Source organism: Hyperolius riggenbachi, chromosome 10, assembly GCF_040937935.1.
Source record: "Hyperolius riggenbachi isolate aHypRig1 chromosome 10, aHypRig1.pri, whole genome shotgun sequence".
NCBI lineage: Eukaryota > Metazoa > Chordata > Amphibia > Anura > Hyperoliidae > Hyperolius > Hyperolius riggenbachi.
Genome location: NC_090655.1, coordinates 77,442,101 through 77,466,836, shown reverse-complemented (window position 1 = coordinate 77,466,836; position 24,736 = coordinate 77,442,101). Strand labels below are relative to the sequence as shown.

The 24,736-nt window shown below is 47.2% G+C and overlaps 2 protein-coding genes across 6 annotated transcripts in view; one reads left to right on the top strand and one right to left on the bottom strand.

Annotated features, from left to right (window-relative positions):
- Positions 1 to 24,736, bottom strand: part of NSMCE4A (NSE4 homolog A, SMC5-SMC6 complex component) — a 68,112-nt gene that overhangs the window by 42,711 nt on the left and 665 nt on the right. The window contains exon 1 of one of the 2 annotated variants that reach the window (XM_068259415.1): positions 2,395 to 2,659. The exons of the other annotated variant lie outside the window; for it this stretch is intronic. Coding sequence (XP_068115516.1) covers positions 2,395 to 2,524 — 130 coding nt within the window. The 5' untranslated portion in view covers positions 2,525 to 2,659. Of the gene's footprint in view, positions 1 to 2,394; positions 2,660 to 24,736 lie in introns of those variants that run through there. 2 annotated transcript variants of the gene reach the window in all.
- The window catches only part of TACC2 (transforming acidic coiled-coil containing protein 2), a 256,965-nt gene continuing 254,157 nt past the window's right edge, over positions 21,929 to 24,736 (top strand). For 3 of the 4 annotated variants that reach the window (XM_068259412.1, XM_068259413.1, XM_068259410.1), the window contains exon 1: positions 21,929 to 22,374. The gene's annotated coding sequence lies outside the window, so the exon portion shown is untranslated. The remainder of the gene's footprint in view (positions 22,375 to 24,736) is intronic. The other variant, XM_068259414.1, reaches the window with a different exon arrangement.

Sequence of the window (24,736 nt, the reverse complement as noted above, 5' to 3'; positions counted from 1 at the left end):
TCTTCTTTCCAAAATTGGGTCATTTGGGGGGTATTTATACTATCCTGGAATTCTAGCCCCTCATGAAACATGACAGGTGGTCAGAAAAGTCATAGATGCTACAAAATGGGAAAATTCACTTTTTTGCACCATAGTTTGTAAACGCTATAACCTTTACCCAAACCAATAAATATAGGATGAATTGTTTTGTTTTTTTTTTAAATCAAAAACATGGTTGTGCACATTTTTCGTGCTGCATGTATACAGAAATTTTACTTTATTTGAAAAAGGTCAGCACAGAAAGTTAAAAAAAAACATTTTTTTTGACAAAATTCATGTCTTTTTTGATGAATATAATAAAAAGTAAAAATCGCAGCAGCAATCAAATAGCACCAAAAGAAAGCTTTATTTGTGACAAGAAAAGGAGCCAAAATCCATTTAGGTGGTAGGTTGTATGAGTGAGCAATAAACTGTGAAAGCTGCAGTGGTCTGAATGGAAAAAAAGGGTCTGGTCCTTAAGGGTGGTAAAGCCCGCTGTCCTCAAGTGGTTAAAACCTACCCCATGGATGCCTAACCATAACAGTCCCCAAACCTTTACCTTTGGCTGCAATTGCACCACGCAAAATATCATCGAAAATTTTACACTAACGTTATTTTCTATAGGAGACTGTCACACCCAATCTTCTACCACTTACGGGCATCAAATTATTTCCTGCTGCACACCAAACACCCCTCAGGACATAGGAGAAATGATTTGCATCTCATTGATCAACCCTAACAATCAAAATTAATGTAAATTATATGCAGCTTGAACTTGGACCAATAAAAATTGACAGAAATTTAGTCCAATGTCAATCTGCATATAATTTCCATGAATTTTGATTGTTAGGAGAAATGATTTGCGTCTCATTGAACTGTTGCACAGAGCAAATAGGTCCGATTTCCATTCACTGACATAACCATACCCCCCAACCGTCCTGTTTTCGTCGGGATTCTCCCGATTTGGGGGGGGGCCCTCCTGCTATCCCGGGCCCCCCCTCTTGAATCCCGACGGCTAGGCAGAGAATGGAGGCAGAATAATGATCGAGGCTCCAGCCGCGGTACTGAGGGATGCGGGAGCCTGCTTCAATACTTCTTCCCTTTCTGAATGCCCCCTAATGTATGCCCGTGTCACCCCCTCCCCTCCCTGTAGGCAGAGTGAGCGCAGCAGAGCAGGCAGTCGAGTCCTCTTACCGCTGATGCACGCGTACTATCTGGCATCAGACTTCCATGTGCTTCCTGTTTACTATGACATCACAGGAAGCAGATGGAAGTTCGATGCCAGACAGTACGCGTGCATCAGCGGTAAGAGGACTCGACTGCCCGCTCCGCTGCGCTCACTCTGCCTACAGGGAGGGGACACACATTAGGGGACATTCAGAGAGGGAGGCAGTATTAAAGCGGTACCTGGAGCCTCGATCAGTTTTTCCGCCTCTATTCTCTGCCCAGGCAACCCCCCCACACCTAAAAGTGGCACCCTCCTCTCCACCCACGGGCATTCTCCCCACCCCCTCCACTGACGACCCCCATACACACCAAGTGTCAGTGTACCCTGGCCCCCTTCATCTTTCCCCAGGCACCCTGCACCCTTCCCCAGGCACCCTGGCCCCTGCACCCTCCTTCCCCAGGCACCCTACACCCTCCTTCCCCAGGCACCCTGCCCCCTCCTTCCCCAGGCACCCTGCCCCTGCACCCTTCCCCAGGCACCCTGCCCCTGCACCCTTCCCCAGTGTCAGTGTACCCTGGCCCCTGCCCTAGGCACCCTGCCCCTGCACACTTCCCCAGACACCCTGCTCTTGGACCCTGTCCCAGGCACCCAGTGCCTGCCCCCTGCTCCAGGCACCCAGTCCCTGCCCCCTGTTCCAGGCACCCAGTGCCCGCCCCCGGCTCCAGGCACCCAGTCCCTGCCCCTGGCTCCGGGCACCCAGTCCCCACCCCCTGCTCCAGGCACCCAGTCCCCACCCCCTGCTCCAGGCACCCAGTCCCCGCCCCCTGCTCCAGGCACCCAGTCCCCACCCCCTGCTCCAGGCACCCAGTCCCCGCCCCCTGCTCCAGGCACCCAGTCCCCGCCCCCTGCTCCAGGCACCCTGTCTTCTTTGCCCACTGACACCCTCCTCCTTCCCACTGACACCTTCCTCCCCACCCACTAGCACCCTCATTTCCACCCAGTGTCACCCTCTCCCACCCACTGGCACCCTCCCCCGCACACTCCCTCCCATTGTCACCCTCTTGCAAAAGCAGGGGTGTGACTTAAGGCCGCGCAGGGGGCGTGGCTTAAGTGTCCCTCTTTCACATCTTTAAAAGTTGGGAGGTATGGACATAACGACAGTAACGGCTATTTGGCTAGTAAGGGCCACATAGGCTCGGAGGACCCACGCTGTAAGCTCTGCATCAGCTCCCGGTACTTGTGACGGATCTCCCGGCGGTTCCCTGTGTCACGATCAGCATCACCGTCAATGAACGAGGCTCCCGCTTCCTCAGCATCCGAATGACCCCGTCGGGACATGATGAGACAGCTTTCCGCAACTCACGAACTTCCCAGAAGAAAAATGGGCATGCGTTTTATTTTGTCTCCTTCTGATGACGTGTAGCCCGATGCTCTAGCCTAGCACGTAATGACGTTCCCCTTCAGCTTGCTGGGCTGCACATTCTGTCATTCAAAGCTGCCCTCCATGGCAGACTTGCGCAGACATTACTTCCTCATTCTGCGGCGGGCGAACACTTCCTCATTCCGCAGAGAGAAGGTAGCACAATCAGATATAGCACAGCTCACTCAGACTGTGCTTATGCAGAGCTGCCCTCCAAGCACTTCCGTGCTGTGAATAGAGTTCATTGTAATGCACGGAGGGTGGCTGCACTGCCTGATTCTAGGAGAAGATTACTGACAGGAGGACGTTTGCAGGGCAGGCAGCAGTCAAAAGTACTTGATTAGCATATTCAAGTATTCCAATCAGCCTTCTACCTCCTGTTTAGCTTCCACATTAATACAGTCACTGCAATTTTTTTTTTAACAGGACAGATCTATTTTATTTGACACTAGGATCTACCAACTACCAGGATCAAATTCAAAGATAAGTTTTAGTTGTTTTTTTTTAATTATTATTATTAGTATTTATATAGCGCTGATACATGAGCGCTGTACATATTGTCTTGTCACTAACTTTTCTGATGACCTGTTACCACGGAGTGAAAAGTATGTGTCCATTCACAGTTAAAGTAAATTATTGTTTTCTGTGCAGTGCAGTCAGGGTGAATTCTAATAACAAATTACCGTAAAGGATACCAGAGCTGACTGGCTTATGAGAAACTTCAGGCATTTACAATGAGCTGTCTTGATGGCAAGGGCAGCCCCCATTCTCTGTTCCCTACGGTTGCCTACTAAGTTTGCCACGGCTCGCTGAAGATGGGCAGCACCACGCCTGCCCTGGCCCGCGTGCGCGCATCCCACAGCATGCAATTGTGGCCAGGAGTGCTTTGCGCATGATGTAGTCTTGATATCATGCACAGAGCGCTCCCAGTTCGGTTTGAGTGCTGTGGGGTGTACGCAGCCAGGCCAGCGCAGGCGTGGTGCTGCCCGTCTCCGGCAACCCCGTAGAAGTTGCCGGGGGGAATTTATCAGGCAAAGAAGGAGAACGGGGGAGTGGTGGGCATCTGGACAGCTCATCGTACATGCCAGCTCCCTTTGTTTCTCATCATCTTTTTAGCTCTGGTGTCCTTTAGACAGATGCCGACCTCACCAGGCATCGCCATCGCACTCATGTGGTCTAGAGCAACGGAGGGGATCACGGGACACCGAAGCTGCAGCAAGGGACAGATAGGCTGCCAGGGCTAGAGGAAAGCCCTGGGGTAAAGGCCGCCGGGGCTAGAGGAAAGCCCTGGGGTAAGTAGATGTTAATTTTCTTTTTCGCCTCTCACCTGTCCTTTAAAGGAGTCATCAGGCGACAAACAAAGAAAAAGTTTTACTCACCTGGGGCTTTCTTCAGCCCCTTGCAGCCGACTGTCCCATGCTGTCACCTCCGCTCCCCGCCGCTGTCCCGCTCTCGCCGCATGGTGCAGAGGCCGACTGCCGGTGCAGAGGCCTTACTGCACCTGCGCGAAGCGCCGCTGTCAATCATGGCCACGTTGTCCACTGCGCAGGCGCAGAACTGCTGCACACCACGCCTGTGCAGTTCGCCGTGGATCATGCTGTCCCATGTGACAGCGTGGGACAGTCGGCTGCAAGGGGCTGGAGAAAGCCCCAGGTGAGTAAAACTTTTTTTTTTTTTTGCCTAATGACTCCTTTAAGGGTGACACTAAGTGCATGCCCGATCAACAATGCGACCCATTTCAGTCTGAAATTGGTGCATTAATTGGTCGGACATGCTGCTAGATGACTTGCATGATCAGGTGCGCATTGCTTATTTGAAACTATATCGGTACCAGCGACAAAACCCCTGGCACTGTTTGCGCAATGTATAATGTGCTGTAATTTGCAATTATACATTCCTTGTCCTGTGTGGCGCTGTCTTCCTCCGCTCTTCTATTAGCCGCATAGCGTGCGTGACGTCACACACGTGCCACTCCAGCAGCGTGTATGCGGCTAATTGAAGAGCAGGTCAAGTCGTACGGGCAACACGACACAAGGTAGGTTATGTATTAACGTACATTTCATCACATTTATACATTACATACATACACTAACAGCGGCTAGGTGGCGGACACGGTGGGCTCTGGCGATTCCTGAGAGAATTCATGCGGAAATTGATCGGAAATCAGCAGAACTCTCTCTAAACAGATTTGTCTCTTGGTCGAATCTGCCCATCGGTGCCAAATGTATGGCTACCTTAACATATCTCATTTCCACCAGCCATGTTACGCTAGCAGATATGTGACTGATGGAACTGCCATAAAACTTGGCACTTATTTCATAAAGCAATGCAGATTAACCTAAACCCTTGTATAATGGGAAGACAGGAGCAAGAGGATGGAGGAGAAATTTACATTTCCTTTAAAATTTACAGACAACAAAACGTTTGTAAGACACTAAGGCTGTTTCACAGTGAGACATTACAGGCGCACGTTAGCGCAGCCTAACTCACAGCAATAAAAAATCAATGGGCTGGTCACAGTGCCCATGTTGCATTGGAGTATAACGCTGCACGTTCAATGAAAGTGCAGCGTGCTGTGCGTTATACTCGTATTTGGCTGCGTTCGGATGTTTGCACATGCTCAGTACTGTTTGTTTTTTTTTAATTTGCCGCATGCGCCGATTTCGTTCGATAGTATGCGTCAAAAAGTACGCATCACGGACACATCCAGAGACGCACAACGCGGCTCTATATAACGTCCAACTTCAATACTAACATGCGTTGCGTTAGGGGCACGTTATGCGACCTTAACGTCGCATGAAACGCAACGTCTTAGTGTGAAAGAGCCCTTAACCTGCTGAGCGGTCTGGACGAGCTCAGCTCGTCCAACACCGCCAGAGGCTGCCGCTCAGGCCCTGCTGGGCCGATTTTGATGAAATAAAAAGCAGCACACGCAGCCGGCACTTTGCCAGCCGCGTGTGCTGCCTGATCGCCGCCGCTCTGCGGCGATCCGCCGCGAGCAGCGGCGAAAGAGGGTCCCCCCAGCCGCCTGAGCCCAGCGTAGCCGGAACAAAAAGTTCCGGCCAGCGCTAAGGGCTGGATCGGAGGCGGCTGACGTCAGGACGTAGGCTGACGTCGATGACGTCACTCCGCTCGTCGCTATGGCGACGATGTAAGCAAAACAAGGAAGGCCGCTCATTGCGGCCTTCCTTGTTTATTCTGGGCGCCGGAGGCGATCGGAAGATCGCCTCCGGAGCGCCCTCTAGTGGGCTTTCATGCAGCCAACTTTCAGTTGGCTGCATGAAATAGTTTTTTTTTTATTTAAAAAAAACCCTCCCGCAGCCACCCTGGCGATTTAATCAGAACGCCAGGGTGGTTAATGTAGGACACAAAACATAAGCTTTCCTCAGGTCAGTACATACTTGTGCTTTGTGTATTGTGTCACAGGGAAAAAAGTTATGTGATCATCAAAAGGTGGCTTTTCAGTTTTAATTTAAATGCCTCCAGATTAGAGATGGCCCGAACGTTTCATCGGCGAGCACTATTCGGCAAAGATCGGCAAGAGCACATGGCGATATTCATCCCGCCCCCATACATCATCATTGGGCTAAACTTTGACCCCTTACATCACAGTCAGCAGGCACATGGCAGCCAATCAGCCTGCACTCCCTCATGGATCCCCATGCCCCTTATAAAAACGCACTCACGCCCGCCATGTTCCAGTCTGTCTTTGGCTGTAATAGTGAGAGGAAGGGACAGAGCTTGCTGGAGATTTAGAAAGCATTAGCTAGGCCTGTTTATTTTGATCCTCGCTGACTGACTTGCTGTTAAAGCATCCCAAACAGTCCTTCTGAGGGCTACTTTATCCTTCTACTGTTTTTTTTTTTTGTGTGTGCGACACTCCACAGGCACACACCAAGAGCTGTGCCCAGGGCCCACTACTATAACTGTCTGTCACATTAGACACAAGCACAATAGTACTCCAGGGCCTCTGTTATTATGGCTGTATTGTGTTTGAACTGTTGCATATCTCAGTGTCTGTCTGATACTCCACAGACAGAGCCTACTGACACTGACCCACACCTGTGCTGACTTCTAGTGATATATAATTGTGTGCCACATAACACAAGCAGAGTACTATCACTACTGCTCCAGGGCCTGCGCAGTACACCGCGGACAACGTGGCCATGATTGAGATCGGCGCTTCGTGCAGCCGCAGTAAGGACGCCTTCGAGGTCGACCTGAACAGCGTGCAGGGAGCCTGGGACGGCGGCAGAGAGCGGAACGGTCGGCGTGGGACAGTCGGCTGCAAGGGACTGGAGAAAGCCCCAGGTGAGTAAAGCTGATTTTACATTTTTTTGCCTGATGTTTCCTTGAAACATATCAGATGCTGTCAGTTATAACTGAAAGGACAACTGATGAGCAAGGTAATGTCCATGTTTCCCTATGCCTTAAAGAGAACCTGAAGAGAGGAAAATGTATTTAAAATAATCACATGACGTAGCTGCAAATGAATATTACATACTAACCTCACCGTCAGTTCCTCTCAGAGGCTCACCATTTTCTTATTACAGTGATCCCTTCCAGTTCTGACAATATTTTGTCAGAACTGAAATATACCAGTTGCTGTCAGTTATATATCAGCAGCTGTCAGTTACAACTTAATATGCAAGCTAATGTCAATATTTCCCTATGCCTCAAGTGGGTGATATTACAGTTTAACAGTGTGCTGACCAGGAAACTGTTAGGCCAGAAACCCACTGGGAGCGCTTTGTAAGCGTGAGTGATTTGAAAAAGCTCTTGCTAATGCAATGCTATGGGGGATTTTTATAAAATCACATCACTCAAGTGGGATCACACCCATAGCATTACATTAGCTAGAGCTTTTCAAATCACAAAGCGCTCAGAAAAGCTCTCCTAGTGGGTTTCTAGCCTTAGGGGGTAATGGCTATTTTTAAAATGGAGAATGGAGAATTCCATTGATCACAGTGGACAAATGGGTCGCAGGAGAGGAGAAAGGGATTGAGTAGTAGACTATATGAAAGGTAAGTATGACCTGTGTATGGTTATTTTGACTTTTTATTTTTAGTTCAGGTTCTCTTTAGTTTCAAACGTTTTATTAAGATTTTCAAATAGAAACAGAAATGCTTCTGGCATAGCCCTTAGCAAAGGGCATATTCACAGATTGCACATAAAAGATAAACAAAACAGTTTTAACCAAAACAGGAACAAGTAGTAACATGGCACAAAGTTAAGGTAGCAGGTAAATCAATTGAGTGGCTTCACATGGTACAGGGTTAGAAGGATAAGGCACAGGATCTTAAACCTATTGAGGCTGCAGCAGAGAGCCAGGGTTGCCAAGTCCTAGTGAAGGATAATGTTGTATCGTTGAGTATAGCGATCAGTCTTTCGGATATCAAAATATATTTTATTATGAGATCTGCTAATTCTATGGAAAGGGATGGCTTTTGCCATTGTCTTGCAATATGCAGTCTAGCTGCTTTGGCAATATGTTGAGCTAGTCGATGCTTGGGGTATTTCCATTTTTGTGGTTTGTTACCAAGTAGAAGTTGAAACGGGTCTGGAGATAGGGGAACCTCTAGAGCAGTACTTATAGCGGATGTGATGTCCTGCCAAAATTTCTGTGCTACTGGACAAAACCACCAGATGTGCGCTATATCGCCGGTTTGGCCACAACCTCTAAAGCATAGTGGTGATGTGGAGTTTGAGAACCTGTGGAGTTTTTGGGGTGTTAAATAGGTATGGTGGAGAATCTTGTAATTTGTCTCAATATGTGAGTAATAGTTGCTGCCCTTGGTTAATGTGAGGCAACAATTTGTCCAATTTTTGTCAGGAAGTGTCAGTCCTAGGTCTGTCTCCCAATCTCTCATTGGTTTTAATTTAAGGAAGTCAGGGGGTTGTGAGATTACTGAATAAATGTATGAGATCAGTCCCCCTTCCAATGGCCGAAGAGAGCACCAGGCTTCATATGGGGTACGGGTGAGCGTGGTATTAGGCTCAATTGTAAAAGACTTCAGGAGGTGGAAAAGTTGTCTAGCTCTGAAATGTTCAGTGGGCGGAAAAGAGATATCTGAACAGAATTGTTGCCAGGAGGGTATCTTGTCATTTAATAAAAGTTTCTCTATGGTAGTAATACCTTGTGATATCCACCACTGGAAGGCTCGGGGCTCAAGACCCGGTGGAAAGATTAGATTATTGAATAATGGGAATTGCTTCGGGAAAGAGGATCGTACGTTTTGGGGTAATTTAATACGATTCCATATTTGCAATGAGTGGGCAGTCAAAGGTGATTTAGTTAAATATTTAGCTGGTGGAGTATTCATCGACCATTGGAGTGAGGAAAAGGATACTGGGTATAATAAGGCATCTTCAATGTCTGCCCAAAGAGGGCGATTGTGTTGTGAATGGATTTGGGCCATCTGGGCAATTTGAGCCGCTCGATAATAGTTAAAGAGATCAGGAACTCCCATTCCCCCCCCTAGATCTGTTCATATACATTGTTTTCTGATTTATTCTGCTTTTTTTATTGTTAGAAATACATTTGAAAATAAGTGACTGGAGAATCTTGAGTGATAACTTGGTAACTTGAATTGGAAGCGTTCTAAATAAATAGAGTAAGCGTGGCAAAAGGTTCATACGGACCGCTTGTAAGTTCAGGTTCTCTTTAAAGAGAAACCGTAACCAATAATCGAATGTCATCCCAATCGGGATCATCAGGGGGCTCTGTATGGCTGATACCACCACCATCACGTAGAATGAGTGCACAGCTGGACCAATTTGTGTTCCCCATGCTTATGTTGTAGAAAAGGGTCAGCAATACAGTATCCAAAAATTGCATAAAAGGCTTGCGCTTACAAGTAAACATCAGGGCTTTTTTCATCCTCAGCCGACTACGAGACACCATTCACGTGTATTCATGTGTTTTGCATATGACAATAGCTGCTAATGGACGATTTCCTTCTTTTTCAGACTGGCCTTAAATTTTACACTTGTAGCATACTCACACTTTATCTTCTCATTACTGCTGAAAGGAACACTGTAGCGAACAAAAACATGAGCATGAGAAATGCAGGAACTATGGAAATGAACAGGAAACTTTTTTTTTTTTTTTTAAAGAATCAAATACATTTTCATGTGTCCAGGAAAGTCCAAAACACCCCTGATTACAAAAACAAGTGACACATGAGAGTCTAGAAGGGGCCAGAAGTGTCACTGGTTCCTGCATCCTCACATGGGGATGCTGTATGCGAGAGTGATGCAGAGGAAGCCTTTTCTCCGCCCACAGCACAAACAGAGCCGCTTGAGGTATGCTAAAGCACATTTGGACAAGCCAGCCTCATTTTGGAATAAGGTGAAACTAAAATTGAGTTATTTGAGCATAACAAGGGGCGTTATGCATGGAGGAAAAAAGAACACAGCATTCCAAGAAAAACACTTGCTACCTACAGTAAAATATGGTGGTAGTTCCATCATGCTGTGGGGCAGTGTGACCAGTGCAGGGATTGGGAATCTTGTCAAAGTTGAAGGAAGCACTCAGTATCAGCAGATTCTGGAGACCAATGTCCAGGAATCGGTGACAAAGCTGAAGCTGCGCCGGGGCTGGATCTTTCAACAAGCCAACGACCCTAAACACTGCTCAAAATCCATTAAGGCATTCATGCAGAGGAACAAGTACAATGTTCTGGAATGGCCATCTCAGTCCCCAGACCTGAATATAATTGAAATTCTGTGGTGTGAGTTAAAGAGAGCTGTCCATGCTTGGAAGCCATCAAACCTGGATGAACTAGAGATGTTTTATAAAGAGGTATGATCCAAAATAACTTCAACCAGAATCTAGACTCTCATTGGAACCTTCAGGAAGCGTTAAGGCCCGGTTCACATTAGCGGTCGCCGTCCGGAATCACCGTGCCGGAGCCAGACCGCATGCAGAATGGACGGAACGGACGCACGGCATAGCAATGAAAGCCTATGCGTCCGTTCACATGCGTCCGTTTCGTCCGGACCGGATCCGGACTCCGGCATAAGACCCAACATGCGCTATTTTTTGGTCCGGCTCCTCCGGCAGCCGTATCCGGAGCGGAGCCGGACTGCACCATCCGGCCAATACAAACCAATGAGAACCGGAGAGCGCACAACACACTGGCTAAAAATCCGGATGTTCTACCCCACTTCCTATGCGTATTGAAGCGGCGATTTTGGATGAGGACACATGGGCAAGCATTTTGGAGTGGAGCAGCAGTGATTTTAAACGTGCTGGAGATGTTGGCAGTATGTCGGAGGTGGAGGTGAGTGCTAAACAGCGGAGGGCCTGATTCCACAGGTCCACCTTCTGCTGACCTCCCAGACCCCAACATTTTTATTCTATTTCTACTATCTTTTGCCAAACGGATCCGGATCGCATCCTGATGAACACCTGATGCAACCTGACCGGATCGGATCCGGATCAGAACCGTACGGTTCCGATCCAGATCCGGTTCGGATCCGGTCAGGTCATCCGGTCCGTTTGGCAGAGAACCGCAAGTGTGAACCGGGCCTTAGAGGCTGTAATTTCTGCAAAAGGAGGATCTACTAAATATTGATTTCATTTCTTTTTTGTGGTGCCCAAATTTCTGCACCTGCCTAATTAATTATGTTTAAACAATTATTGTGCACTTTCTGTAAATCCAATAAACTTCATTTCACTTCTCAAATAGCACTGTGTGTGTCTCCTATATGATATATTTAACTGACATTTTTTATCGTAACAACCAACGATTTATACAGAAAAATCATGACGATTAACAAGGCTACCCAAACTTTCGCATCCCACTGTATACTAAACCTGGTGCGGCCATGTTCCAGGTGCATCTAGCACAAGTTTTCCCCCAAATGGTGTCCTCCTGTGTGCCCCATGTCTCCTCCTGTATCCCATTCTATCCGTTCTCCTTTCCCCCCACATGCCTCCTAGGCCCCCGTGTGTTGCAGTGTGTAGCAGCAGCTTACCTAACCCATGCACCCATGAGGATTGCAGACCTCCGTCTCCTCTGCACTTCTCCCTCTAGTGAGCAGCTTGTACTGATGATGCGATCGTTACAAGTCATTCACTAAAGGAAGATGCAGTACCGAGACGGAGGTCTGCAATACTCACGGTGGCTAGGTAAGCTGCCGCTACACAGAGCAACACACGGGAACAAAAGGGAATGGGAGTGAGCGGAGGCAGGCATGGGGAGCCTGGAGGTCTGCAATCGCCACAGGCACAAAGATGAGGCAAGCTGTTGCTACATAGAGGGGGCCAGGAGATACAAGGGAGAGGGAGAGGAGGCATGCAGGGGAAGCAAACACACAGGCAGGGAATCCCCGACATGCCTGTGGATCATAACGGCAGGTGTTTGTAAGTCAGGGAATCCCTTCCTTTGGAGTATAAGTTACAGTGACTTTCTCGCCATTTTTTTTAAAGGAGAAAAAGTGTGCCATACAGCGGACAATGTGGTAATGACAGAATGATGACTTCAAATTTACTAAACTGGAAAGTGGAATTTCTCCATGGTGGCCCTGCTGCTGCCTGCTGGCCCCTGTGGACAGGCCTCGCTCTTGATGCTGCGTGGAACCAGCAGCCTCTCAGATTTCTTCTTCGTTTGCCGGAAGACGATGCTGATGATGAAGAGGCCGAACATCATGGAGAAGGTGCTGGCATAATACGGGAAGGCTGAGGGGATGAAGCACTCGTATTGGGTGTGCTGGAGGGGACATCCCAACACTTACAAAGACAAACATACGCAACAGTGTCTCAGACATGGGGGGTTAAAGGACTTACGAGGCAAAAAAACATAAAAAAAAGTTAAATACTGTACCTATTGTGTTTTATCATCCTTAGGGGACGCCAGTCGCGCTCCCCATTCATTCCGCCATGTCTTTTTTTTTTTTTTTTTTTTTGGTAACTCGCAGGGTCCCGACCTGATCCCTTGGGTCGTCTTCAGCTGCCCCAATTAAGATGACCACCAGGTCCTGCCGGGGCTGCGCAGTTCTCATAGTCGCAAGTGTGGCTGCACAGTTTTGTATCCTCCTCCAGTCCTGTCCTCGGTCTCAGCTGTCTTGCGTGCTTTATGTACACGAGACCGCCGGGAACAAGGACAGGACTGGAGGAGGACTCAGAGCTGTGCACTGCATTTGCGGCTATGAGAACTGCGCAGCCGCAGCAGGACCTGGAGGCCATCTTACTTTGGGAAACTGAAAACACAACAGGCATTTAACTTTTTTTTTGTTTATCGCCTCGTAAGTCCTTTCAAAGAGATGTGGTCTAATAATGGATGACGGGTTTGACAAAAAATGCAGTGGATAGTAGGCCTGATCGATTTTAGGAAAAGATTGGTTTGCTCGATTTCTGTCCAAAATTGCAATTATGATTCGACTCACAATTTTTGATACACAATGATCGATCAGCACACTGATTGTGAGTATGAGTGCCCCCAGTATAGGCAGCCAAGCATAGGTGCCCCCAATATAGTTTACTCCACTTTAGGTGGCCCAGTAAAGGTAAGCCAGCTATAGTTGCCACAATACAGGTTATCAACTATAGGTGTCATAGTGCAGGTTAACCAGTATAGGTGCCACAGTACATGTTAGCCAGTATAGGTGTCGCAGAACAGGTTAGCCAGATAGAGGTAGTCTCCTCCTTGCAGCCGCTGGCGTCTGCTCTGTTCCGGCTCCCGGCCCCTCCTCTGCCTTGAGGCATCGCTGTGCGGTGAGCTGCTTCGAAGAAGTGTTCACTAATGGTGGGGCCTGTAACAGGAGGTGACATCACATCACTTCCTGGTGGCCATCATTACTATACAACGCTGGCTGCCACTTCACTGCGCCTTACTGCACAGCAATGCGGCGAGGTGGAGAGGGACTTTCTGGAGGAGGGGTGCGGGAGCCGGAGCACAGTAGGTACCAGCGGCAGCCCGGAAAACCACAGCTTAGAGGATCTCGAGATCATCTTGCCCAAAATCGCCATTTTAGGTTTAAAAACTGAAAATCGCTCAGCCGTCATGGATAGCCACCGAGAGAGAGATAGACGTTCTTCACATTAAAGAGTACCTAAGGTAAAAATGACGGAGCCTAGCATGACAGGCTGTGTCTTAATGATGTTGGATTGGGGAGTTTATCGCAGGTTTACATACTTGCCTGTTCTAGCATCATCCCCCCAAGCAGGTGATTGCTCCACCCCCCTTGCCGGGGCTCTGACCACACCCACTCTCACCTTGCCGTGGTTTGCCACCAGCTTGGTAGCCACTGCAACACAAGCGGAGGTTTCCCAACTAGGTATCAGCAACCTGGCCGCAACTGCATTCCTGAGGAGAGCGCCCCATGCCCACTCCCCTTCTGTCATCATTCTGTACTCTTTATGTGTCCTCCATGTGTCCCTTATGTGTCCTTCTGTGTCCCTTACAGTCCCTCATGAGTCCCTGGTGTCAAGTGAGAGTGTGCACCGCTTTCTCCCTAGTGTCTCTGCAACCCCCCCTTGCGCCTCTGCTCCCCCCGTGTAAGTGCATCAGGCAGCTGGCATACATACCCCATGCCCGCAGGGATTGCAGACATCACTCTCCTCCGCATGGCTGGATATAGAGAAAGGCCTATACTGATGACGCAATCATTATCAGCCTTTTCCTAGAGCCAGTCGCACGGAAGAGACTGTCTGCAATCCCCCGCAGGCATGGGGTATGTAAGCCAGCTGCCTGATAGACTTCCACACAGGGGGAGCAGAGGCGCAATGGGGGGGTTGCAGAGACCCGAGGGAGAAAGTGAAGCATGCGTGGGCAGGCACACACAGGCAGGGAAGTTGGGGATTCCCTGCTGGGACTTTTTCTGCCCATTTTTGGGGGAGAAAAAGTGTGTCTTATACAGTGGAAAATACGGTGTTCATGTGATAGATTTAATAGCACAGCTAGTTCCAGGGTACTGTGTAGAAGCTGGTAACGACAAGGCTCCATCTCCTACTGTACTGTATCTTGGCATCACTGTACACACATTGCTTTACCATCGAGATGTACACTGCAGCAGATATGATATGGCGATAAAGTATTATATGGACTTTGTTGGTTCCACCCTGTGTTACTGTGAGTTTCCCCCAGAAGCTTTAGTTGTGTCCCATATCTCAAAAATATAGTGGTTGGTTAATGGACCTCCCTCCAATAAACTAAAGGTGGCCATACACTGACAGATGACCCCCAGATTCAAACAAGAGATATATCCCTCTGTGGCACACATGTAATTAGGGCCCTGGGAAATTTGGACACGGTACAGCTGAAAACCGCCTCACCCTGCTCCTGCTAAAGTCCCAGTGGCATTAATTACTTCTCCCCCTCCAGGATGCCATCGACTTGGGGTAACACAGAACTCGGCTTCCAGCTATTACTGCCGCTCAAATTACTGACTGTGCATTGCAATAGCACTAATTCACATTGCGGCCTATGCCAGTGCCTGGTGAGCCAAAATTTCCAGTGCCCTTTTTGGCCGATTTACCCTCTGTGAGTTGAACGAAGAGGAATCAACTACTGCCACACACTGCAAACTGATTTTAAATAGATTTCACCTTGAAATATATTAAAAATCTATGGAACCACCACCGCCGTACTGCAGGGTTGACTGGTGGGCCCCTCAGGTCTCCCCTATTTAGCTCTCCATCCGGGGTCCTGGCAGAGTGTTGGCAGTGGAGCTTACACTCATCTGTCCGCCGGTGTGATTCCTCCTGTGTCTGAAGAGGTTAGTTTGGAATTATCTTTAATCACACCTCTTATTATTTGAAAATGTGTAAGAAGGGCAAACCTGGAGGCGCAAAGTAAGCAGTGCACTTATTGCGTTGCAATGAAAAGTGAATGTAACCAAAAAGGCACAATATTAAAGATGACATACACATAGTATATACTCAGATACGGATGAAGGAGAAATGGGCCCCTAGGCAAGTATCTACTTTGGGCCCACTCTTGATGACCGCTTGGCTATTTATGGTAAGATTTGGTGGGGGCTTGTGTCAAAGCTGCGTTATAAAGCCTTATAACTCAGCTTACCGCACTGCAATGATAATGCTATGAGGGGCGTTCACAGTGCGACGTTAACGTCGCGTGGAAAAATGTTGCGTTATGGTAACTCACTGCTTGCAGTACGTTACCTCTAATTTCAAACGTGTTGAGACTTTAACGTTGCATTATAACGCAATGTCCCACTGTGAATACAGCCTCAATAATATATTGCAAAACCTGCCATTCCATGTTTCCTTGAAAATAAGATCTACCCTGGAAATAAGACTTACCCGTATATACTCGCATATAAGCCGACCCGGGTATAAGCCGAGGTACCAACTATTCCCTCAGAAACCAGGAAAAAGTGATTGACTCGCGTATAGGCCCCCTCCCCAGCATAGCCCCCTCCACAGTAGCCAGTTCCCCCAGTACAAGTCAGAGCCCCCCCATAGCCAGATGTGCCCCAGGATCAGGGGAGTAGCAATAGGGGTTGCAGAGGTTAGGGCCCTCCCTCAACTACAGTATAAGCTCTCTATTGGTCCTGTGCTGGTAATTATCACTTCTATAGATCCTTTGAATAGTGGTAATCATTAACAAACTGTTCCCCATCCCCTTCTTGCACCTCTGATCCTGTAGTTGCCATTGGCAGGTTTTGGTGCGCCATATCAATTGTTATGTATAGAGTGCATGGGGGCCCCATTGTAAATTTTGCATCTGGGCCCACAGCTCCTTAGCTATGCCACCGCCCAGGATCATTCAGCTGTGTCTCAACAAGCCACTAGATGGCGTCATAGATATGAGACACAGCGAGTGTCACACAGAAAGAATCTCCAATCATTGCACCGCTGACACGTTGCTTGCACTCTCCACTCCACAAGCCCTGAGACACAGGTAGTCTTGGGCAGGGCACTCTGCACACCGTGTTGCAGGGGATGAAGGGCACGGACACAGCAGGGAGCCAGCTGGCAGGAGCAGGATTACTAGTACACAATCCTTACGCTCCTCTGCCAGTAACAAAACCTGCTCCACTATCCGTTCTGCTCCACTGACTCGCATATAATCTGAGGGGGTAACTTTTCAACACATTTTTTATGCTGAAAAATTAGGCTTATACGCGAGTATATACAGTAACATGATTTTTCTGGATTTTTGAGGGGGCTTGAAATATAAGCCCTACTCCAAAAATAAATCCTAGTTACAGTTCATAAACAAAATCAATTTAAATAATATCCAGGCAGCTACCGTATATACTGTATGTAAAAATCAATTGGCAGATTGTAGCAGGATAGACCGTTCACCAAGGAAAGGAGACAGCATCAAAGTAATCACACTCAAAACACCCTGTAACTAGGTCCAAAACAATAAGGCTTGATTGATGTACATGGAAAAAGGATGTAGAGCCAAAAGAAATTCATTTTCCTTCTTAAAACAGAAGTTATTTGTGAAAGACTTTCTGTTTTAAGAAGGCATATTTCTGTTTTGTATAGGGTTTTTAGTAAGAGGGCTTTTTGGTTCTTTTTAGCCCTTATACACTCTGAGGAGTTCTGATTCACCTTGAGCTTGCTGGGCAATCTATAATTAAGAAATTAATTTATAAATACATTTATCCAGTCTGAAGTCTTGCCGTTCTCTTTTTCTGTCACTAGATGGTGGCGTGGTGCCTGTATTATTTGCTATTACTGGATTAATCAATAAGATGCAAATATTTCCGATTTCATTACATTTGTAAATATATGCAGCTTGAAATGGACCAATCAAGTCCCCCAAGATTTAAATTGATTAGTCCATTTTCAAGCTGTATATATTTGTATACAAATAATCCTGCATGAACTCGGAAATATTTGCATCCCATTGATCATTCCTAATTGTAATTAGGACGAGTTCAGAGGGACGGCTGTAGGCATCTGTCCCGGGCTGGGATCTACCACATCGCATATTGAGATAATGGGAGTATTCATCTCCCCTTGTTTACTGTCAATTGTCAATGTGAAGTCAAGTGCCGCGGTCGAATGAGATTTCCTGAACGTTGCAAAGAGCTTCTGGTGTCGGTGGGTTTCATGGTTACAGTATCCCCCTGGGGCTCAAAAAGCAATGACAAATCTATGGCAAATTATTGCACAGTAGCAAAAAAGCGTTTGGCCACGCTGAAACCAGAGCCCGATCATCAACAAAGCAAATCTAGGCAGTTGCCTAGAGCCTGGAGAGAGTGTAGGGGCCTTTTGGATGCTAGCACCACGAAATCTTATTTTAAAAAAAGCTAGGTGATCATCAGTATGGGCAAAAACTGCTATCTTGCCTTGGGCCCCATTTCATCTTAAAGGATACCCGAAGTGACATGTGACATGATGATATAGACATGTGTATGTACAGTGTCTAGCACACAAATAACTATGCTGTGTTCCTTTTATTCTTTCTCTGCCTGAAAGAGTTAAATATCAGGTATGTAAGTGGCTGACTCAGTCAGGAAGTGACTACAGTGTGACCCTCACTGATAAGAAATTTCCCTTTTTATCTCTTGCTCTCAGAAGCCATTTTCTGCTAGGAAAGTGTTTTCTAGTTGGAATTTCTTATCAGTGAGGGTCACACTGTAGTCACTTCCTGTCTGAGTCAGGACTGAGTCAGCCACTTGCATACCTGATATATAACTCTTTCAGACAGAGAAAGAAAAAAGGAACACAGCATTATTTGTCTGCTAGGCACTGTACATACACATGTCTATCTCATCATGTCACATGTCACTTCGGGTATCCTTTAACCTTTTTTGGGCTGAAACAAGCCCCCCGCAGCTGGCCGTGTGAACTGGTTCTAAGGCTTATCTTCCATGGGTGACTGAATTCACCACCTTTCAGCTGCTTCCATTAACCAGCCAGGAGTTTCTTCTGAGCATGGCGGTTGCCTTTCTCAGACGTGACAGGAGATGGTAGCATCTGCTATAAAGAGGCGTGAGCACACTTGCATGTGTTTGTGCATTTTTCATTGTGTATCATTGAAGTGCAGCCCTAAAAAAAAATGCACAGAAGCGCACAAGTGTGCTCAGGCCCAAAATCCTGGGAAGCCCTTTTGAGATGCGATTGCAATCTGTTTTTTAACCAATCACAAACATCCTATACTCTGCATTTTTTCTTTGTTTCCCCTTCTGTTCCTAGCATCCATTGAAAATCACAAATTGCAATCTAAGAAAAACTCTGGGAAAATTGCATTGTAAAATCGCAAAGAAATCACATTGCGTTGTACAATATGCTGTCTAAAACAGTCACTTTAAAGGAAATCTGTAATGTAAAAAACACCCTCTGGGGGGCACTTTCCTCGGGAGGGGGAAGCCTCTGGATGCTAATGAGGCTTCCCCCATCCTCATCAGCCTCCTGGATCCAGCGCTGGCAGCCCCCGAACAGCGTGCGGCAATGTGTACCTTTTGAACCCTGAAGGTAAATATTGCCGCACCTTGCAGCGCCTCTTGGGGAATTTTCAGGGGAGCCAGAACTGTATCCCTGAGGCCCTCCCCACCGCCACGCTACAGCCCCCCGAGATTATCGACAATAATTGTCGCTATCTCGGAGGTAAACTTAGGGGAGAGGGATTCCCTGTTTAAAATGCCCCCCAAGGGCCTTCCTGTACGGTCTCCATAGCTGCCATTGGGCATCTCTCTCTCCCTGGCCACACCCCTTGCAGCTTCCCCACCTCCCTACATGGTGTGAATGAGAGAGTATCTCATTCCAGCGTTGTGACCCAGAGGTCACGAAAGTGAAAGTGACCCACAGGAGTGACGGTTTTTGCAGCTACCTGATCCGCTCAGCCCCCTGGATCAGGTAGCCTACGTTTTTTTTAACTTTATGAGCCCACCTCGAGCTCTATTTAACCACTTGAGGACCGCAGTGCTAAACCCCCCTAAAGACCTGGCCATTTTTCTCTAAATAGGCCACTGCAGCTTTAAGGCTTCGCTGCTGGGCCGCACAACTCAGAACACAAGTGATTCCAACCCCCCTTTTCTCTCCACCAACAGAGCTCTCTGTTGGTGGGGTCTGATCGCCCCCCAGATGTTTGTGTATTTTTTTATAAATATTTATTTTTTATTAAATGTTGACATTTTTCTTTATATTGTAATACCCCTCCCTCCCTCCCCCCATCTGCCTATCACAGCAATTGGCTGTAATAGGCTTCAGCCTATCACAGCGGATGGCTCTCCTGTCTCCCAGGGGTACAGCTGAGTCACACGGCTGTCCCCAGTACAGCGCTGCTGTAAATCGCAGCGCTGTACAAGCTAATTAGAAGGCGTCAAACAGTCTCCGAGTGGCGATCGCCGCTGGGAGACTGAAGGTGGGGCTGAGCTCCGCCTACCAAGTGGAGATGCGATCTCCTGCAAAAGCCAGCCCCAGGACTTGACACCAATTGGTGTTAGGCGGTCCTGGGGCTGCCGCTGCGGTCACGCCCATTGGCGTGACTGGCCTTTGGGTAGTTAACATTGGGGTGTTTTGCTGCATTTGTTCAATCTAATCACATTGCTAATGTGATTCAATTCTATTGTAATGAAGGGAACTCTGTGTCCTGAAACACTGGTTTGTGTCTGCCAGAATAAAGTTATTATTTGCGGTACTTCCAGTCCCTTCATATTGTTTATGCATTGATAATAGGGGTGCTGTCAATCACCCTGAAAAACTTTGGCTAGATCACTCCACCTTGGCTTATACTAAGGGTGTGCAGGTTGTTACGTACTGCCAAAAACTGTCTCCTGAAACTGTCACGAATGCCCATTAAGGCAACTCGCCATCTGAGTCTTCTTTTTAAAGGGAACCCGAGGTGAGAGGGATATGGAGGCTGGCATGTTTATTTTCTTTTTTTTTAAAATGCACATTGCCTGGCTGTCCTGCTGATCCTCTCCCTCTAATACTTTAAAGTGGATCCGAGATAAACTTTTACTCATTGCATAAATGTGTTCCTTTCATATGGTTTATAGGGCATTCCTCAAGCCAATTACTTTTTTTGTTTTGTTAATACTCTAATTCCCTATAAACTAAACAAGCCTCGCCCACAGCTCCTTTTGTACCTTGGCACTGTAGCAAGGGCTTATGGGAGCTCAGTCTGGGCAGGAGGAGGAGGAGGTTACTAGCCACTGATTTCAGAGGCAGAGGGGAGGAGGAGAGGGGACTGATTTTACACACAGGCAAGCTGATAGCATCTCCAGCCCTCTGCCTGTGACAATGTGACAAACAGAACATGGCTGCCCTCATTGTATCACAGGAATAAATAATCATAAACTTTTGAAGTTGTTTGCAGCTAGATAGGCTGTGTAAACTATCTAAACTTTAGATAAGATATATAGACAAGTTTTTGACTTTAAGCCTGCCACAGCCATTTGTCATACAGCCTGATGCCCTCTCGCAGCTGACACTACGGAAAACTCCTTCTACCTTACATTTGATGGACTCTCCCAAAGGATATGTGGACAAACGGAGGCCTACATCACCACAGGATTGGTAGCTATTATGCTGGTTTATCTGCTTTGCTGGAACTTATTTGCTGCTTCATGATTATGATGGCTTTCCACCCATGAACTTTGTAATATCGGGACCTGGATGTTGCGATTGGACATTTGCAGTCCCTATTGCCTGATCTCTGGTTACTGCTGGCAGCGGAAAGTTTCTGGTCTGCACCAGAGTTAGCCATTATTGCATGTTCTTATGTGGAAGCAGCTTGCATGTACTTTTGGAACTACCATTAATCCGGAACCGTTTGTCATATGGAGCTATGCTCCCTTTGTAGTGCACACTTTATGGATAGCATTCTGGATTTGCGACTATCCACTCATATTGATCTGCTGAGAGGACAGTGCATCATTTAGGCTGGTACTAACTATATGGTGAGCAGGCTTACAGACCGTTTACCCATAATCTCTATGCCGATTTCAAACTGTATGGACAACTCTGTTTTTAGGGCACTTTATTTGTATTCGTATTAATAAATATGTTTGCATTTTTCTATTACATGACTCATTGAGTGCTTTGGCTTGCAGCTGGGTTCTGCTTTTTCCTTTACACTATATAGACAAGTTACTTGTTATAGTTAGTTTTTCATCTCGGATCTGCTTTAAGCCGTAGACCCTGAACAAGCACGCAGATCCGATGTCTATAACAAATCTGACAAAATTATCTGCAGGCTTGTTTCAGGTGTGTGATTTAGACCCTACTGACCAGAAAGATCAGCAGCACTGCCAGGGAACTGGTATTGTTTAAAAGGAAATAAATATGGCAGCTTCCATAGGCCTCGTACCTCAGGTTCATTTTAACCTCTGTATTACCTGATACCTTCTTTCGCTGATACTTTCATACCTATCATTGCTGTTCACAGAAGCGAAGCCTGCGTTTGAGCCCTTGGGCTGATTCTGTTCCTGTCTGTATTCTCTCTGCTCGGTTATACTGTGTGAACCTATCCAGGCCGGTTATAAAGCTCTGGGATCAGATTCCTCACACTTACCCGGAGTTACAAATCCCATTTATAGAAGCTTGCTTCATGTGACCTGCTCAGGAGAGAGGCTCAATATACAGCACTAGCCGGCACAGGAGAGAGCTGCCAAAGCCAGGGCTGGACTGACGACGAGGTAATGGAGGAGCGGAAGCAGAGGATCAGGGACACGAGAGACACTAAGACAGATCTCTGATACTCTCTGGGGATACTAGGGAGACAAGAGCACACATTAGAAGTGGTACTAACTACAGGAGGCAAGCAGAAGAGGAGGAATTAACTGTGGACATAACCTCAAAGCTGTGCTCAACTTCCCTCTATCTGCAGGACAGGTAAAAAATCATCATCTGTGTTTGTTTTGTCTCTGTTCAGTGGCGTAGCTTAGGAGCTTTGGGCCCCAGTGCCAGTTACATTGGGCCCCCTCAGGCACTCCATGCATACATAACCATTGATATGGAGCACCAAAGCCTGCCAACGATAGCTGCCAGAGATTAAGATGGGGCCCTAAATAAGGTAGTAAATTTGGGCCCCACTTGTGGTCCTTTTGGTAAGCTGAAGTGGAGAGAGGTCAGAGAAGGTGGCAGGTGAGCCCCTTGACACCCACTAGACCCCAAGCACCTGCCCAGGTTGCCTGGTGAATGATCCTGCTTTTATAGCTGCAGTGTCAGAGAGGTGTAAGCTGGGGAGCAGAACAGTCTATTAATGGTTGCAACTAATCAAAGCACATATAGAGGTGAACACCACCAGCTTAGCACCAATAAAGAGTTAATAAAACAGTTGAAGGAAGGAGGGCCCCTATTGCTACACAACTGTTTTTGACAATGTATTGTTTTTATACTGTAGCACCTTATATATTAAAAAGCCTAGGAAAAAAGGCCTTCCAAAAGTGACAACAGTAATATGACATTTGGCGTTATAGATCCACTAAAATATACATTATGATTAGAAGAAAAGTGGAGTTCTCTTTACTTGGCTCCTCTGCTTGCAGCAATGCAGAACGGTTAGGGCCGGTTTCCACTACATCCGAATATGCAGCGTTTCCCCGCATGCGAGCAGGAGGGGGAAACACTGAGTATTCAGACAATAGGCTTGCTATCCAACAGCATGAAGGGGCGATGCGGGCGGCCTGCTGAAGTTTTCCGCATGGCACGGCCATAGAGATTCAGCTGCAGCTTCACAACAGCATGGGTCTGATTCAGAAACTGACGTGGCACCCTAATAAAAACCGCCCTTAATCTGCTACTCCCAGGATTTCTTACAGCAGAGATGACCACCTGTAGATTTCTCCCACTGGTGACATTTGGTATTGCAGATAGTTTTTAATCCAATAAGGGCCCATTTCCACTGGGAAGCAATCGTGATGCGTTGCGATTGCACAAGCCACAATTTCCACCAGCCATGATTGCGCCAGGAGTGGAGCGAGATCGTGGAGAGAATTGCGCAGCCGGACAATTACGATATGGCACATGCACAGATGGGAAATAAGCACTGCGATTTACATGTTATCGCGGTGCTCGTTGCAGTTGGCAAAACAGCTGTGATCCGCTTTATGAAGCTGATCGCAGCTAGTGGAAAAGGACTCTTAGGCCCTGTTTACATGGAGGCTTGCTGGGCGGTAAACGATGGCATCAAGTGAATGGGCAGTGCTGGGACCGTCATTTACCGCCGTTTGTGCAAACACTGCATTTTTATCCCTATTTTACAGGTTGCTTCCAGGATTGTTTATCACCATGCCTCTGTGTCCCCTTGAAGGTGGGGTAAAAAATGCAGATCTCTCACGAAGGCTGTCAAATGCTTTTCTACACAGTTGCAAAAAAGCATTCGCCCGAGGGATGCCGAGGGGCACCCAGCAAGCATCTTTCTGAACCAAGCCAAAACCCAGAACTTAAAGAGACACTGAAGCGAAAAAAAATATATGATATAATGAATTGGTTGTGTACTTTGAATAATTACTAGAAGATTAGCAGCAAAGAAAATATTCTCATATTTTTATTTTCAGGTATATAGTGTTTTTTCTAACATTGCATCATTCTCTAATATGTGCAGATTACACAACACTCAGCATTCAAAATGATTCTTTCAGAGCAGTCTGTGAACTAATGACCTCTCCTCTGGCAGAGAAAAAGTAAATAGTTAACTAACAGTTGATATAAAAGTCAGATAACAGCCCTCTCCACGACTTTGAAAGTCGTAGAGCTTTATGGCTTTTTTGTATAGAGATAACAACTGGAGTTTCTTAACTCTTCCTGTACTGGAAACAATTAGACTGATGTATCTGATCTTAATGTTTTATTTCTTAGCTGTACTACACATACAAATCATAATATCATAAATTTTTTTTCGCTTCAGTGTCTCTTTAACCTCCTTAGCGGTAACCCCGTGCTGGACACGGGGTAAGCCGCCGGAGGGTGCCGCTCAGGCCCTGCTGGGCCGATTTTCATAATTTTTTTTTTTGCTGGACGCAGCTAGCACTTTGCTAGCTGCGCCAGAACTCTGATCGCCGCCGGCCCCCGCCCGATCGCCGCTATCTGATGCGGCGCGCGGCCCCACCCTCCCAGACCCCGTGCGCTGCCTGGCCAATCAGTGCCAGGCAGCGCCGAGGGGTGGTTCGGGACTCCCAATGACGTCCCGACGTTGCTAACGTCGGTGACGTCATCCCGCCCCATCGCCATGGCGACGGGGGAAGCCCTCCAG